Genomic DNA, 17,520 nt, shown 5'->3' on the forward strand with positions numbered 1-17,520 from the left:
AATCCTGCCGCTCTGCTCGCTTCTCACCATCTCCCATTTCTCCAGAACTTTGCTCTTTCATTACCAGTCCCTCCTCCTGCATTCTTCACTTTCTCCCTACTGGTCATTCTCACTTCCACACACACTCGTCTCCTATCTAAACCAAACAAACAGCCTGACCTGTGGTGGCGCGGTGGATAAAGCGTCGACCTGGAAATGCTGAGGTCGCCGGTTCGAAACCCTAGGCTTGCCTGGTCAAGGCACATATGGGAGTTGATGCTTCCAGCTCCTCCCCCTTCTCTCTCTCCCTCTCTCTCTCCCTCTCTCTCTCCCCTCTAAAAATGAATAAAAAAAAAAACAAAAAAACTTTAAACCAAACAAACAAAACCCTTCCTTTACCTCTGGCCAGCACCCTCTGTGCTCTCTTCCACAGCCAAACTTCCTGAACGAACTGCCTGTCCATCTTCACTTCCTCACATACCATTCCCTTCTCAAGCCAATCCTCCCCCAGATCACAAATAGGGCTTTCTCAGGGTTCACACCTGGGTGCCCTCTTATTTACTCAGTATAGTTAAAAAAAAATAAAATCAACAAATAGGAGCTGCCTTTCCCTGACCCCCTCTTCTCGTGCACCTTCAGCTCTATACTCTCCCCTTCTTCCTAACAAGAGTGTGTGTGTGTGTGTGTGTGTGTGTGTGTGTGTGTGTGTGTGTGTGGTGTGCGTGTGGTGGTGAGGGCAGGAGAGGCTGAGGACAAGATCGGGGAGGACAAGGGTATGGCAGGAAAGACAAGGCCCACCTGTCCGCCTCCACCGTCAGCAGCTCTTTACACAGCCAATTAACTGGCAGCAAGAGGAAGGGGCCCGAGAGCACAGAACAGGGAGGAGGGGAGTCAGAGGTGATGTACTGGCAGAGTGCAGTTATAAGTCTGCAGGAGTACTACCTGCGGGCTGCTGAAGAGACAGGTCAAGAACAAAATGTGTGAAGTCAATGTGAGGTATGACTATGTAAGGCTTTGTATTAGAGAGACCGGGCCTATGGGGGTTTCAAGGGAGATGGACACACTCTGGCCATGGCTACAATATCCCCATTCTCCATGCTCTGCTACTCACCCAGCGGCTGCTGTGCCAGGAGGGCCTCAGGATGGGGCAGACTGAACAGCAGCACCTTCCCGTCTGAGCAGGCAAGAGCCAAGAGACCCAACCGGGGCAGAAGAGGAGCCTAGAGGGAGAGACCAGATCTGCGCTGAGGCTTGCTGCTCTCAGGAGTCTCTCAGAAAACTTTTTAGGTTCTAGTCTCTGAAAATATGACATGGAATTGCTGGAAAAAGCACCATCCACCACTCTCCAAACTCCACTGTTCCAACTCTGGGAACATCCAGGGCCTCTGTCCTGGCTTGGAGTGCTAGGGCCATCACACAATCAAGTGGGAGGTACCTTCCGAGGGGTGCCTGGAAGTTCCCATGCTCCACTGGGGCAGAACTTGAGGTCCCAGATGCAGCCGTGGTCACAAGCAATCCCATAGACAAAGTGAGCCCTGTTGCCAGGACTAAGGAGAGAAACCACGTGGGGAGAATGGGTAGGAAGAAGGGGCCTAGGGCTGCCACATCTGGTGTTTTCTCACTCAACCCAACCCAAGACCCCCAACCCCGATCCTGCCCAGCCCCATCCTTCTCTCTGCCCCAACCACCGTCCCATGGCGGTGTCCCAGCCCCACCTCACCAGCTTTCTTGCTGCAAGGTCCCAAGGCCCCAGAGCTGGAGTAGCCCAGGGCCCGAATGAAGTTGGCTCAGTGAATGTGTCTCATTCATGTCAGGGCTGGAGAAAAGGGCCACATACTGTGAGGCTGCTGCCCCCTCAGGCACGGGGCACCAGTCCAGAGCCCAGAGAGGTCCCCCTGTGAAGAAGGACACATCCCAGCGCTCTGGGTGTGCTGTGATCGAGCTAAATCTGGAGAAAAGTCAAAGGTGGAATGAAAGAAGTAGTTAATGAAAAATAAGAACTTCATAGGTGAAATAAACTATGATATATCCAGACAAATGATTACTTTGCACTAAAAAGAAATGACCTATCAAACCATGAAAAGAGCCTGACCAGGCAGGTGGTGGTACAGTGGACAGAGCATCTGACTGGGATGCGGAGGACCCAGGTTCGAGACCCTGAGGTCGCCAGCTTGAGTGAGGGCTCATCTGGTTTGAGCAGAGCTCACCAGCTTGGACCCAAGGTCGCTGGCTCGAGCAAGGGGTTACTCGGTCTGCTGAAGGCCCACGGTCAAGGTACATGAGAGGGCAATCAGTGAACAACTAAGGTGTCGCAACAAAAAACTAATGATTGATGCTTCTCATCTCTCTCCGTTCCTGTCTGTCTGTCCCTATCTATCCCTCTCTCTGACTTCCCTCTGTCTCTAAAAAAAAACAAACCATGAAAAGATATGAAAGAACCTTAAAAGCATATTACAGTACTAAGTGAAAAAAGCCTATCTTAAAAGGCTAATACTCAGTGGTAGAGCATCAGCCTGGCGTGCAGAAGTCCCGGGTTCGATTCCCGGCCAGGGCACACAAGAGAAGCACCCATCTGCTTCTCCACCCCTCCCCCTCTCCTTCCTCTCTATCTCTCTCTTCCCCTTCTGCAGCCGAGGCTCCATTGGAGCAAAGATGGCCCGGGCGCTGGGGATGGCTCTTTGGCCTCTGCTCCAGGCGCTAGTGGCTCTGGTTGCAACAGAGCGATGCCCCGGAGGGGCAGAGCATCACCCCCTGGTGGGCAGAGCGTCGCCCCCTGGTGGGCATGCCGGGTGGATCCCGGTCGGGCGCATGCAGGAGTCTGTCTAACTGTCTCTCCCTGTTTCCAGCTTCGGAAAAATACAAAAAAAAAAAAAAAGGCTAATACTATATAATTCCAACTATGACAGTCTGGAAAAGGCAAAATTATGGAGCTAATAAGTGATAGCCAGTGGTTAAGGTAAAAGGGGTGGAGAGGTGGAGCACAGGGGAATTTTAAGGCAGTAAAAATCCTGTGTATAAAATAATGGTATTTGTCCAAACCCATAGAATGCACACACCAACTGTGAACCCTAATGTGAACTATGGACTTTGAGTGAATATGATATGTCAATGTAGATTCAACTAGTGTAGATTCAACAATTTTGGTGGGCGATTTTGATAGGGAGAGAGCCTATGCATGTATGGGGGCAGGAAATATATGAGAAATCTCTGTCCCTTCCTCTCAATTTTCCTGTGAACATAAACTGCTTTAAAAAATTAAGTCAAAAAAGGAAAGAAAGAAAAATGAAAAAATAACAAGGTCAGAGTGGAAGTTCCACCAAGAGCTAGTATGAACTGGCTTAAGCAAGGGCCAGAATATCAAGAAAAGTCGACAGGTGAGAACAGTCCTAGACACCATTTGTGTCTTCCTCGTTTCTTTCCCTAAGTCATCCTAGTTCTAGCTCACCTTCAAAGGAGTCAGGCTGTGCATTCTAGTTACTACAGTATTCCTCCTTAGGCCAGTCTATCTGGGTCTATCTGAGTAAATATGATCTTGTAAACGGGTTTGACCCTCAATCTCCCTCCCTTCCCTCAGTCAGGCCAGCAGCAGCAAGTGCTGCAAGTCAGAGGGGACTGACCAGATCTACCCAGGATTCTGATCCCTGGGATCAAATGGACCAGCCTCAGCAGAAGAATAGGGCCAATCTGTCGTCCTTTTCAATATTCATTTTTCCTACTTCTGTCTCCTAGAATCAGAAAAAGAGATGTAATCCCTTTTCACGTAATCTTTACCTGTTAATTCGATAGAGTGTGCCATCTTCAGGAAGTCCTTCACGCTGTACAGAAAACAGTGGAGACTTCTCCTCCTGGGGCAGGTAGGGAGCTGCCTCACTAGGGGAAGGCAAAGGGTACACAGCCTGAGTCTGGTACAGTCTCTCCAGGATTCCCATCATAAATCTAGAGTTCTCTGTCACCCTTCTGTCTCCAGTGGTATCACCCCCTCCAAGGCTTCAAAGATGTCTCTTCAACTTACAGTTCAGATAACAAGTGCCACTTCCAGGCTAAAGGAATCCATTCTGCAAACTCCCAGTATGAATGCTTCTGATCTCGGCTGGAGGAACAGAAGAAGCAATAATAAAGGAGATAAATTCTAGAGCAATGCTGCCCAATAAAACTTGCTGTTACAATGGAAGTAACTATTATTTGTCCAATACATGAGCTGCTAGTTGGTCACTTGAAATGGGGCTAACACAAATGAACTGAACTTTTAATTTTAAATGGCCACATGCAGCTAGTGGCTTCCATACTGGACAGCACAGCTCTAGAGCTCTTGCCTTTGGAACAGTGCCATTTATTTATAAATGTCTTCAGTGTTCGACCCCAGGAGTGCCTTCCCTTCTTCCCATAGCCCCACTTCTCGATAATCCTTTGCACTCCACCTCCAGCCTTTCATCCCCAGCTCCCATTCCCCAAGTCTCACAGGTTCTTGGTGAGATGGAGGCATTTCCAAACAGGAGCCATGATGTGATTTGGTAAGCCATTGGGAGCCATTCCCCGGCAGTGTGGCTTCTGCTTCTGGGGATCAAATAAAGAAAGCATATGGGAAGAATTTTATAGGCTGGAGAAAGTCCCCAGGAGAGAGCCTTCCCAGCTTTTACTTCTGTTGGCACTAGCTTCCTCTCTGATATTTGCCCTATCAGAATCTTAATTAAAAGATTTATATTTTTTTCCTGGCTGGATAGCTCTGTTGATTGGAGAATCGCCCAAGTGCAGAGGTGCCTGGTTCGATCCCCCCACTCAGGGCACATACAGGAACAGATTGATGTTCCTGTCTCTCACTCTCTCTCTTCCTCTCTCTAAAATAAAAATAATAAACATTAAAAAAAAGATTTGTTTCAACCATTACAATGGTTTCTCCAACTTCTGTTTCTATTCCTCCATCAAAACTGCAAAATCTGCCTGACTAGTGGTGGTGCAGTATATAGAACACTGACCTGGGATGCTGAGGACCCAGGTTTGAAATCCTGAATTCACCCACTTGAGCACAAGCTCACCAGCTTGAGCACAGGATCAACACAATCCCAAGGTCGCTGGCTTGAGCAAGAAGTCAAATCACTCAGCTTGAGCCACCCCCCACAGTCAAGGCCCATATGAAAAGCAATCAATGAACAACTACAGTGACACAATCAGGCATTGATGCTTCTCAGCTCTTTCCCTTCTTGTCTCTCAAAAAACAAAGAAAAAACAAACAAACAAAAAAACCCCTGCAAAATCTGTTATCTTTATCATCCTCCTTGACATCTTCATGCATTTGATTCAGAGGACACCCATTTACTTCTTGAAACTCTTGCCCTCTGGACCAGTCTCTCCTCATTTCTCCCACCTCTCAAATATTCCTTCACTGGTTCTCTCTCTTCTCACAGATTTGGTCCATGATGGTATTTCCCAGAGCCCTTCTGACTTCTCCTCAACCCATCATTATACCTGATTATCAGGTCTAACTAGCATCATTACCTGTTTAGCAAGTGCACATTTTAGTAACTCAAACTTTACTAGGTTTCAACTTTCCTACAAACTCTAGACCCATACAGTGGTTCACATTAGATCCTGAGGCAAAAGGAAAAATCAGTCCTACAGTTCCTGTCTTTATTTAAAACTTGGTATTTTGCTCATTATAGATTTATTAAATTTTGATTTTAAAAAATGTATCAAAATATTTATCTTGATTTGAGGTACACAATGCCTCCTTAAATGTTGCACTTAAGACAAGTAAGGCATTGGTCCCACATCCAGGGTGTGGCAAAAGTAGGTTTACCATTGTGAGTACACAAAACAGAGTTTATTCCTATATTATTACTTGTTAATCATTGTATTATTTTCCAAGCAAACAACTGTAAACCTACTTTTACGCCACCCTCTATATGACTGGCGACCAGATGTCCCCAAAGGATGGTCCATGACCCACAGGCATCTCCAACTCAACATGTCAGAAAGTGAGCTCATCACCTGCCCCGCCCACCCTGACCATTCCCAGGTCTGCCACTCTTCCTGTTTTACCAAGTTCAGTGCATGAGAGTACCAACTAAGTTGGAAACTCCTACTCATTCTCTCCCTTCAATTCCCAAGTGCTGTTAATTCTTTAATTCCTCTTGAACCTGCCCCTCATCTTCTCTTCCTTCGCTGCTTGATTCAGGCCCACACTATCTCTCACCTAGATCACTGAAGCTGTCCTTTTTTTTTTTTTAGCAAGAGAGAATAAGAGAGCTAAAGATTGAGAAACAGAGACAGGAAGAGAGATAGATAAGCATCAACTTGTAGTTGCGATACTAGTTGTTCATTGATTACTTTCTCATAAATGCCTTGACCAGAGGGCTTGGGCTGAGCCAGCAATCCCTTGCTCAAGCCAGCGACCTTGGCTTCAAGCCAACAACCTTTGGGCTGAAGCCAGCGAGCCTATGCTCAAGCCAGATGAGCCTGCGCTCAAGCCAGCAACCTTGGGGTTTTGAACCTGGGTCCTCAGTGTCCCAGGTCAATACTTTATCCACTGTGCCACTGCATGGTTAAGCTGAAGCTGTCTTTTAACTTCCAACCGCAAACTGACCTATTTCCATAATTGACTTATTTTTCTTTTTTTTTTAATTTCTTTTTTTTTTATTCTTTTTTTTTTTTAGAGAGGAGAGGGAGAGACAGAGAGAGAGAGAGAGAGAGAAAGAGGAGAGAGAGAGAGAGAAAAGGGGGGAGGAGCTGGAAGCATCAACTCCCACATGTGCCTTGACCAGGCAAGCCCAGGGTTTCGAACCGGCGACCTCAGACTTATTTTTCTTAACTTAAAAACCTTTGTTGTATGGTTTCTACTTGAAATGATGAAAAATGTCTTAGAAATGGATAGTTACTCAACATTGTGATTAAACTAAATGCCAACTGAACTATACATTTTTATTTTATTTATCTATTTAAAATCTTTTTTAGTGAGAGGAGGGGAGGTAGAGAGACTCCTACATGCGCCCCAACTGAGATCCACTGGGCAAGCCCACTAGGGGGTAATGCTCTGCCCATCTGGGGAGTTGTTCCATAGCTCAGCAAAAGAGCCATTTTTTTTAGTGCCTGAGACAGAGGCCACAAAGCCATCCTCAAGGCCCAAGGCCAACTTGCTTGAACAAACCAAGCCATGGCTGAGGGAGAAAGAGAAAGAGAAAGAGAAAGAGAAAGAGAAAGAGAAAGAGAAAGAGAAAGAGAAAGAGAAAGAGAAAGAGAGAAAGAGAGAGAAAGGAGGGGAGAAGGGGAGGGGTGAAGCAGATGGTTGCTTGTCTTGTGTGCCCTGACCAGGAATCGAATCCAGTCTACATGCCAGGCCGATGCTCTACCACTGAGCCAACTGGCCAGGGCCTAAACTATAAATATATATATACATTTTTAAATGGTAGGTTTTCAACTATATATATCTTACCATAATTAAATAAACAAACACTTTGGTTGGCTCCACCAATCTCAGTCTTTTTATCTTCTCCAGTTTAATCTCCCCACCACTTCTACCCCACACCTTATACTGCAGCCATAATCAATTTATGGGAAAACCAATCTCTCTAGCAAACTTCCATTTACCCTTCAAGACTTAGCCTAACTATCATTCCTCTGTGAAGCCTAAGCAGTTAAACATCCCTCTTCCCTTTGCCTATAGCACTTTGTTTACTCCTGGTCTAGCACTTGCTTCATTTAACAGGCAGGACTCTGTCTCATCCACATTTGTGTTTCCTAACACAGGCCAAAGCTTTCCTTCTGGGAACTCTTTTGACATCCTAATAATCCTATTATTTCCCCATTCACTTTCTTGTCCATTCAGGTTACCCCTGAAGTGGATCCTCGTGGGGTGCTTCGGGGCACAGCAGGCTCAGGGTCAGATGAGCTCTCACTTGGGACCTCACTTTCTTCTTCATCTTCAGCCTCAACCTGGAGAACAAAGTCTTCATCCCGTGCTGTCTCAGCTACTACTTCTCCACCTTGACAGGCTGACTGTGGCCGGGTCTTCTTTGGTTTGATGGGGCTGCTCACTTGGGGGCTCTCAGGACAGGATACTGGAGCAGGCAGGGCTGTTGAAAGCTCTTCAGCCAGTTCCTGAAGATACAGAAGTGCCCTGTGGGACAGAGGAGAGTCAAAGCCATTCTCACACACACTTAACTCACTTTCCAGACACTTGGCTGATTCTTATCCCACTGGATCTTCTCAGTGACTTTGTGAAGCAGCTATTAGTTTCCCCTCCCCTTTTGATATATGAAGAAACAGAAATCCAAGAAAGTGAAGTGACTTGGCCAAGATGATTCAGATAATATATATGGGATCTAAACCAGGCCCTCTGACTCTAAGTCCCAAGCATTTTTCACTCTGCTGCAGTCAAAGATCACTGATATAATCTGATATATATACTGGGTTGTAAAATTGCAATGAAAACCTGGGGGAAATTGTGAAAAATGTGATAGGTTACATGGTACAGAAAGAAACCTCCTAAACAGGCAAAGTTAGCAACTGCCTAAGTTGCTGTGGTAAAAGCCAGAAAACTGCTCACGTCCCCAGAATCTAGATACCACCCCTGCTAACCTGACACTTCATTATGGTCTTCTCTTTCCTCCAACATCTGACCCACCCTGACCCTTTCACCCCAAAACCCCTCCAAGATGTGCCCCAATTCTTACACTTGGGCAGCCCTTCGACGGGGTCGTTCCCCAGGTGGGGTCTCAAAGTCCTCAGGGGGCCTCTTTGGAGGTGCAGACTCTGGCTGATCCAGGCCTTTTGACAACTTCAGCAGTAGCAGCTCTGCCTTGGAGTTTCGACCTCGTTTCTTAGGCATGGGGGCAGACAGAGAATTGGACTGATCTAAGTGACCAGGAACCAGAGGGGCCGATGGAGAGTTAGGTTGTTGGGGCCTTTTGGGGCTTTTCCGTGGCCTACCACCTCTCTTCCGGCCAGGCTTTGAGGCCCTAGGATTTGAGACCTTTGACATCTCTGAAGAAAGAGCTGTAGAGAAGAACATGGGTCTATGAGATGGTGGTCCATCTCATAGATGGACCTCATTAGAGCTCAAGCCTCGTTAGAATAGACTACATCATATCCAGGTTTCTAAGACCTCTGAACTCAACCTGTTGTCCTTCACCTTAAGCTAAGCACAGGGAGAGAAAAAGAAGAAAGAACAAGGTACATACCTTGCTGTTCCAGTCTGGAAAAGCTTTCCTGTACTGGAAGGAGCTTTTTCTCATCAAGAGAATCCTCAAATCCAGACAAAGGAGTAGGTAAAGACATCTCTAAGGAGGCCTCTGTACTGGTTATTTCTGAAGTGGTGATGTCAAGTTGGTTTAGCACCTCTTGTCCAGGAGACTCTACCACAGTCATGTTCCCCACGGGGTCGGCCTCCCCCAGGGCAACATAGCCGACCCCGTAGGTATCCATCAGCACCCCCTGAAATGGCTGTCCCTGCATATAGGCATACAAATGAGAAGGCAAAGGCTATTTGTATTGGCTCAGAGTTTTCTACACCCCTCCTCTCACCTGCCCTCCTGCAACCAGAAACCTAAGCTCCCTGATTATTCATGCATTCATTCAACAATAATTACTAAACATAATCTTTACATCAGGTACTATTCTAGGAACTGATATTATGACAATAAAGCCAGACAGACAAGGTCCCTACTCTCATGGAACTTGCATGCTAGTGGAGCTTACAATAAACATAATAATAAAGCTAGCATTTATTAAATGCTTAATATGTGCCAGGTACTGTACTAAGAGCTTTATTTATATTATTTAATTTAAAGCTCATATAAATTAAAGTTCACAACTGTCTTTCTTGAAGAAGCTACAGTCTAAGCGATTTTATTTTACTTTTTTTTTTTTTTTACAGAGACAGAAAGAGAGTCAGAGAGAGGCATAGACAGGGACAGACAGACAGGAACGGAGAGATGAGAAGCATCAATCATTAGTTTTTCGTTGCGCACTGCAACACCTTAGTTGTTCATTGATTGCTTTCTCATATGTGCCTTGACCGCGGGCCTTCAGCAGACCGAGTAACCCCTTGCTCAAAGCAGATGAGCCCGGCGCTCAAGCTGGCAACCTCAGGGTCTCAAACCTGGGTCCTTGGCATCCTAGTCCGACGCTCTATCCACTGCGCCACCGCCTGGTCAGGCTGTCTAAGCGATTTTAAACTACTGACAATAGCCAACCCTCTAACTCAGATGCTAAGGACACAATATAACATTATGTGCTACAGATAAAATACAACAATGTCAAAGAAAATAGAGGTCAATGAGAATCTACCTATATTGTTCTTTGGTAAATAGCAGGCCCTGACAGAACTACTCCATTCAAAATTAGTAATAAACAAAAAGGATCTAAGTGGGACCTATGGAACCTATGGGCCCTGGCTGGTAGCTCAGTTGGTTAGTGTCATTTTGATACAAAAGTTGCAGGTTCAATTCCCAGTCAAGGCACATACAGGGATCAAATAATACATGCATAAATAACTGGAACAACAAATTGATGTTTCTTTCACTTTCTCTGTCTCTGTTCCCCTCTCTCTAAAATCAATAAAAATTGCCCTGGCCAGGTAGTTCAGCTGGATACTGCATTGTTTCAATATACCAAGGTTGCAGGTTCGATCCCCAACCAGAGCACATACATGAATCAACCAATGAATACACAAATAAGTGGAACAACAAACCAATGTTTCTCTCTCTCTCCCCTCCCTTCCTCTCTCTCTACAACTCAATAATTAAAAAAATGGAAACCATGCATAGAAACTACAAATAAAAGGGATACAAACAAGCACATGACAAAAACGGAAAGCACCATTTCAAAGAATGGCTCCAGAGGCCCTGGCTGGCTAGCTCAGTGGTAGAGCGCCGGCCTGGGGTGTGGAAGTCCTGGGTTCGTTTCCCAGACAGGGTACACAGAAGAAGTGCTCATCTGCCTCTCCACCCTTCCCCCTCTCCTTCCTCTCTGTCTCTCTCTTCCCCTCCTGCAGCCAAGGCTCCATTGAAGCCAAGTTGGTCCGGGCGCTGAGGATGGCTCCATGGCCTCCACCTCAGGCGCCAGAATGACTCCAGTTGCAACAGAGCAAAGACCCAGATGGGCAGATCATCACCCCCTGGTGGGCATGCCGGGTGGATCCCGGTCAGGCGTATGAGGGAATCTGTCTCTCTGTTTCCCTACTTCTCACTTCAGAAAAATACAAAAGGAAAAAAAAAAAAAGAATGGGTCCAGAACACAGAAAATATTCCAACAAAAGCTTCCATATTTTTAAAGAAACCAGAGATGGTGAAATTCAAAAACAAGAGACCAAAACAGAGATAAGACAATGGCAAGGTAAAAAGTAAGCTGGCAGTTATAAGGAAAGAAACTGAGTAAAAGAATAAAATCATAGAAATGAAAACCAGAGAAGCAAAATGTTGAAATTATACTGCTGAAAAGAAAATGAGGCCCTGGCTGGTGGCTCAGTGGATAGAGTGTTGGCCTGGCTTATGGACGTCCTGGGTTCTATTCCCGATCAGAGCACACAGGAAAAGCAACCATCTGCTTCTCATCCTCTTCCCCCCCCCCCCCGCCCACAGCTAGTGGCTCAACTAGTTCGAGTGTGGCCCCTGGTTCTGAGGATTGGGAACGCAACAGCCTTAGGTACTAAAAATAGCTCCGTACTCAAGCACTGGCCCCAGATGGGGTTGCCGGGTAGATCCTGGTCGGGGCGCATGTGGGAGTCTGCCTCACTATCTCCCCTCCTCTCACCTAAGAAAGAAAAAAAGGAAAGAAAAGAAGTGATATGAAGGATAGGTTTGAAAAAACCCACATAGGTTGCAAAGAGATAAAAGTGATTAGTGAGAAGATGATATAGATGAGAAAGAGAAAGTGGGATGCCAACATATGAATAATTGGTGTTCCTAAAGAGAGAAGAAAAATGGAAACAATCAAACAAACAAAAAACTATGTCTGGCTTGTGGTGGTGCAGTAGCTGGGTTTGCCCGGTCAAGGCACATATGGCAAGCAATCAATGAACAACTACAGTGAAATAACTACGACTTGATACTTCTCATACTCCTTACCTCTCTTGCTTCTCTCTCAATAAAATCAATAAATCTTTTTTTAAAAAACTACAAAAATTTAACAGAAAAACAGTATACCATATTGCTTCCAAAATACCCTGTAGGCTACCTACCCTTTACCAGAAGTAGGTAAAGACAAAAATGTGAATAATTATTGCCCTCTCTATTAGCCAAGGTTCAGTTACATAGAAAAAAATCCTCTCTAGTCAGTCCAATATAAAAGGAATTTATTAAAGGGTAATAGTGGTTCACAACAGTGGTTCTCAAAGTGTGGTTCCCCCAGAACTGGCAACCTCAGCATCACTCAAAAATTTGTTAATATGAAAATTTCCAGTTCTACCCCAGACCTACTGAATCAGAAACTCTGAGATGGGGCTGGCTCTTGTTATAAGCAGCCCTTCAGATTCTGATGCACACTCAAGCTTGAGAAGCACCTGCATAGAAGATCACTGGGAGGGCTAGGAGGAAAAACAGTTTAGGAACAAGTACTTGTCAAACTATAAAGTTGCTTATAGCTGCTAATTCAAGAACCACATGGCCTCTCCTATGCCATGATGAGAACCCATTTCCTGAATCAAGAAGCCCCTGCCACAGCTGATGGCTCCATTAACAAATTGCCTCTGCAATCAGAAACTTGTCACCTGACTGATGATGGTACAGTGGATAGAATGTCCACCTGGAATGCTGAGGACCCAGGTTTGAAACTCTAAGGTTGCCGGCTTGAGTGTGGGCTCATTTGGCTTAAGTGCAGGGCTGTTGGCTTGAGCATGGGACCATAGACATTATCCCATGGTCGCTGCCTTGAACCTAAAGATTGCTGGCTTGAGCAAAGGGTCACTGGCTTGGCTGGAGCCCTCCAGTCAAAGCACATATGAGAAAGCAATCACTGAACAACTAAGGTGCCACAACTTATGAGTTGATGCTTTTCATCTCTCTCCCTTCCTGCCTACCTGTCTGTCTCACTTTCTCACCCACACCCCCAAAAAAGTGACTGCATAAATGGGAAAGACCCTTCTCTGACCCCCAAATCCAAAACAATTCCACTACCACAATCTGCACCAACAAACTATATACCTGCTATCCTGTCTCTCCTCTCTAATCTTATGTCCAAGTTTGAGTTGCTCAAGAGCACATTTGATAGGCAAGATCTAAATCACATTCAGAATCTTGGATGGTAAATTTCCAGGAAGTGAAATTTCTAGCTTTCCAGGCTCTCAAGTGAAGGTTGCTCATTCTCATACATCCCACTTACCCCAGGTAGAATTGGGGATCAGTGTCTTCTCAATTCCTCTCCAATGCCACTGTTGCCAAATAGTGCTTCCCCTCTTGTAAAAACCTCGTTCCTTTAAACTTGTAACATTCAACTAAAGCACTGCTAATCAATATGCTGTCACATCCTGAACTCTGTCACCACATAAAACCTTTTGACTTCCAAAATCACCAAGACATTCACTAACTGATCACAACCTCCCATCATTATAGCTAGATTGCTCAACTACTATCACTATATCTATTCTTTTTTTATTTTTTGTATTTTTCTGAAGTTGGAAATGGGGAGGCAGTCAGACAGACTCCCGCATGCGCCCAACTGGGATCCACCCACATGCTCACCAGGGGGCGATGCTCTGCCCATCTGGGGCATCACTCTGTTGCAACCAGAGCCATTCTAGCGCCTGAGGCGAGGCCACAGAGCCATCCTCAGTGCCCGGGCCAACTTTGCTCCAATGGAGCCTTGGCTACAGGAAGGAAAGAGAGAGACAAAGAGGAAAGAGAGGGGGGAGGGGTGGAGAAGCAGATGGGCGCCTCTCCTGTGTGCCTTGGCCAGGAATCAAACCTGGGACTCCTGCACGCCAGGCTGTCGCTCTACCACTGAGCCAACTGGCCAGGGCTATATCTATTCTTCAATGACATCTAACCACTATACATTGATCGCTCCAATTCCTCCCTATGGCAGCTACATGCAATCTAGTTTAGATTTATTTTAATCAGACTTTTACTGACATAAGAACTTCCTTTTTTTCTATCTTTTTGTTTCACAGGTCTGGCAAAATTCAAGCTCTGAATGAACCAATTATCCATCTTCTCCACTGTATGCATCTAAGCTGCCCATGTGCTAGCAATCACACTTTTCTCTTACTTACCCTCACACTCTCTCTTCCAATGTCTGATCCACTGGTTCTCAGCAGATGACTTTGTCTGATTTCTGAAACAAAACCCAAAGCCATTAAATGGGAAATACTTCAATTTCTTGTTAAACAGCCCAACCCTCCAGGCATCTGAACCCCTCCCTCATTCACTTCTAAGGCCACACCTTACATTAATATTCTAGCCCCATCCCCCCACCTTTTAATGTTTACTTAATTAATTTTAGAGAGAGCAGAAGGAAGAAAGAGAGAGATAAAACATTGATCTGTTCCTGTATGTGCCCTGACCTGGGAATGAACTGGCAACCTTTGCGCTTTGAAACAATGCTCTAACCAACTGAGCTATGCGGCTAGGGCCCCTTTCACCCCTTAAAAATACTAGAGTCATGTATCATTTTCTTTTCCATGGGCTTCTTCCAAAGAGTATTTAAATACGTTTACTATTTTCATCTAAACACCCCATACAATTATCCTTCAACTAGTATCCCTCCTCCAACTAATATCTTCCTCTTCCCTCTCACAGTAAAACTCTTGAAAGGGTTGTCTGCCCTTACATTTTAATTACTCTGCTTCCTCCTAAATAGAACATTATCCCCAACTCATCCCTGAAGCCAAAAGTTGTCAGTAATTGTGGTCAGTTAATCCACTGACACTTCTCAGTCATGTTTAACTTGACTTCTCATAAGCATTGAGGCTACTTACCTTACTTTCTTGAGAAGCAATTCAAGTACAATAACCTTCCAGATTTTTTACAAATGTTCCTAATCTTTACAATTGTCTCACTCACACCTATTTGTCAGCTTTTTTTTGCTTATTTGCAAACTCACCTCTTTTGTGTTTCCAAAACATTTAATTTAGTTTGCTTTTCTTTTTTAGAATTATTTATATAAAACTTTTAGTTCATACAGAACACTTATAAATATATGTAGAATATAAATAACAATAAAATACCTATATATCCACCATGTTTCAACTTAGTTTTAATAGAGACAATAATTCTTTCATACTCAAATTTCTTTAAAATTAAATATACAACACAATTATATAAATATAATGACATACCAACTTACAAACAGATTCGGAAATCAATACAAAGACTCTTGGCAAGCATTCAACTCAACTAGCAGAGATAGAGTGATCAGGCCTACAGCAGAAAAGTTTCTGTGGCTTTCAGCATTCAGTGTGCCATGGCATCAGTCTGTATGCTTTACAAAGGAAAGGGAAAATGTCAATTAACATAGGAAAGTTAAATGGAGATCAACCAAGAGAACTTCTATACTATATGTCTTAAAATTTTTCTGTATCAGTATGCATATATTTATCTCATTCTTCTTGGTTACTGTATGGTGTTCTATAGAACTATAATTTTGGGTATTTCCCATTTAAGGATAACTGGGTTATATAAATAATACCATTACAAACAATACTGCAACAACTATTTTAGTACAGATCTTTTCATTAATGAGAAATTATCTTTCTAGAATGAGCATCTGAAGTGGGATTTAGTATCTGAAGAGTATGTATTTTAAAATTTAATAGATGCTGCCGAACAAAACAAAAACCAATTTATACTCCATTGGGGCCAAGTTCTCCCGGGCGCTGAGGATGGCTCCATGGCCCCTGCCTCAGATGCTAGAATGGCCCTGGTTGCAACAGAGCAACGCCCCAGATGGGCAGAGCATCGCCCCTGGTGGGCATGCGGGGGGGATCCCGGTCGGGCGCATGCGGGAGTCTGTCTGACTGCCTCCCCGTTTCCAACTTCAGAAAAATACAAAAAACAAAACAAAACAAAAAAAAAAAAAACCCAAAAAAAACACCCTAATTTATATTCCCACTAACTATATATAACTATTTTACCACTCCCTTCCCGATCTTTAATTTTTGCCAACCTGATAGGTGAAAGAATTCTTCCTTATTTTATTCATTTTCATTGACCTGATAATTTAAATCAATTTTTTTATATGCTGGCTATCTGTATGTCTTTAATGAACTGCATGTACATAATCTGCCATATTTCTATAGGGTAAATTAATTTTTTCTTATTGATTTGTGGAGATAGGTTATTGATATTGCAAATATTTTTCCTCCTCTGTACCTACTATTCTTTTTTCTCCTCTGTACCTATTATTCTTTAACTTTATGATGTTCTTCCTAAACTGAAGTTAAATTTTATGAATTATATTTCTCAATCTTTTCCTTTATGGCTTCTGTTTTGCAACTTAAAAAGGCATTTTCTACCTCACTGACATAAACATAACCTATTTTTTTTTCTTTTTTCTTTTTTTTTTTTCAGAGACAGCGAGTCAGAGAGAGGGATAGAAAGACAGAAACGGAGAGAGATGAGAAGCATCAATCATTAGTTTTTTATTGCAACACTTAAGTTGTTCATTGATTGCTTTCTCATATGTGCCTTGACCGTGGGCCTTCAGCAGACCGAGTAATCCCTTGCTCAAGCCAGTGACCTTGGGTCCAAGCTGGTGAGCTTTTGCTCAAACCAGATGAGTCCGCACTCAAGCTGGCAACCTCAGGGTCTCAAACCTGGGTCCTCGGCATCCCAGTCCGACACTCTATCCACTGCTCCACCGACTGGTCAGGCTATTTTCCTCTTTTTAAAAATAATTTTTTAAATTGATTTTAGACTAACCCCGGCCAGATAGCTCAGTTGGTTAGAGTATTGTCCTGATAAGCAAAGGTTACATACAGGAACAGATTGATGTTTCTGTCTCTCTCTCCCTCTTCTTTCCTCTTCCTCTAAAATCAATTTAAAATTTTTGATTTTACAGAGAGAGGAAGGGTGAGAGAGAAGTATCAATTTGTTATTCAATTCATTTATGCATTTACTGGTTGATTCTTATATGTGCCCTGACTGGGGATCAAACCTAGGCATATTGGGAGGATACTCTAAATAACTGTGCCACCTGACCAGGGATATTTCATTTTCTTCTAACACTTTTTTGAAATAAGCTTGAATCTTACATGTAGCTCTCTAGTCCTTCTGGAATTTTCTTCTGATAAGAGATAACGGTATTTACTTATTTCACATCTACAGTCCCTGAAAGGATAGGGAACTTGTCTATTTGATTTTCTATTGTTTCCAGAACCTGCTACATGGTAAATGTAATAACCTGTGTTGAATGAACAATTAACTTCTCTAGGTGCAAAAATCCCTTTTAAAGATTCACTTTTTAAGGCAACAGCAGGGTATGGTGCTTAATTTCCATTTATGATTTCACAATATAAATTTTGGACACAAGTAAAGGATATTAATAAATCTGTATTAGTTTATAAAAATTTACATTTGCACCCCACCTTGTCCAGTACCTAAAATGCTTCAGACT

At 43.8% G+C, this 17,520-nt stretch overlaps 1 protein-coding gene across 2 annotated transcripts in view; it reads right to left on the bottom strand.

Moving 5' to 3' along the window:
- Positions 1-17,520, bottom strand: part of GTF3C2 (general transcription factor IIIC subunit 2) — a 30,407-nt gene that overhangs the window by 11,732 nt on the left and 1,155 nt on the right. The window contains exons 2-12 of one of the 2 annotated variants that reach the window (XM_066266762.1): positions 15,253-15,387; positions 14,180-14,241; positions 9,153-9,420; positions 8,646-8,967; positions 7,804-8,089; positions 4,439-4,533; positions 3,992-4,069; positions 3,751-3,849; positions 1,700-1,927; positions 1,415-1,526; positions 1,091-1,199 (exon numbers count right to left, since the gene is read on the bottom strand). In XM_066266762.1, coding sequence (XP_066122859.1) covers positions 1,091-1,199; positions 1,415-1,526; positions 1,700-1,927; positions 3,751-3,849; positions 3,992-4,069; positions 4,439-4,533; positions 7,804-8,089; positions 8,646-8,967; positions 9,153-9,396 — 1,573 coding nt within the window. In that variant the 5' untranslated portion in view covers positions 9,397-9,420; positions 14,180-14,241; positions 15,253-15,387. Of the gene's footprint in view, positions 1-1,090; positions 1,200-1,414; positions 1,527-1,699; positions 1,928-3,750; positions 3,850-3,991; positions 4,070-4,438; positions 4,534-7,803; positions 8,090-8,645; positions 8,968-9,152; positions 9,421-14,179; positions 14,242-15,244; positions 15,388-17,520 lie in introns of both variants that reach the window. The other variant, XM_066266761.1, reaches the window with a different exon arrangement.

The sequence above is a fragment of the Saccopteryx bilineata genome, chromosome 3 (assembly GCF_036850765.1).
Source record: "Saccopteryx bilineata isolate mSacBil1 chromosome 3, mSacBil1_pri_phased_curated, whole genome shotgun sequence".
Taxonomy (NCBI): Eukaryota; Metazoa; Chordata; class Mammalia; order Chiroptera; family Emballonuridae; genus Saccopteryx; species Saccopteryx bilineata.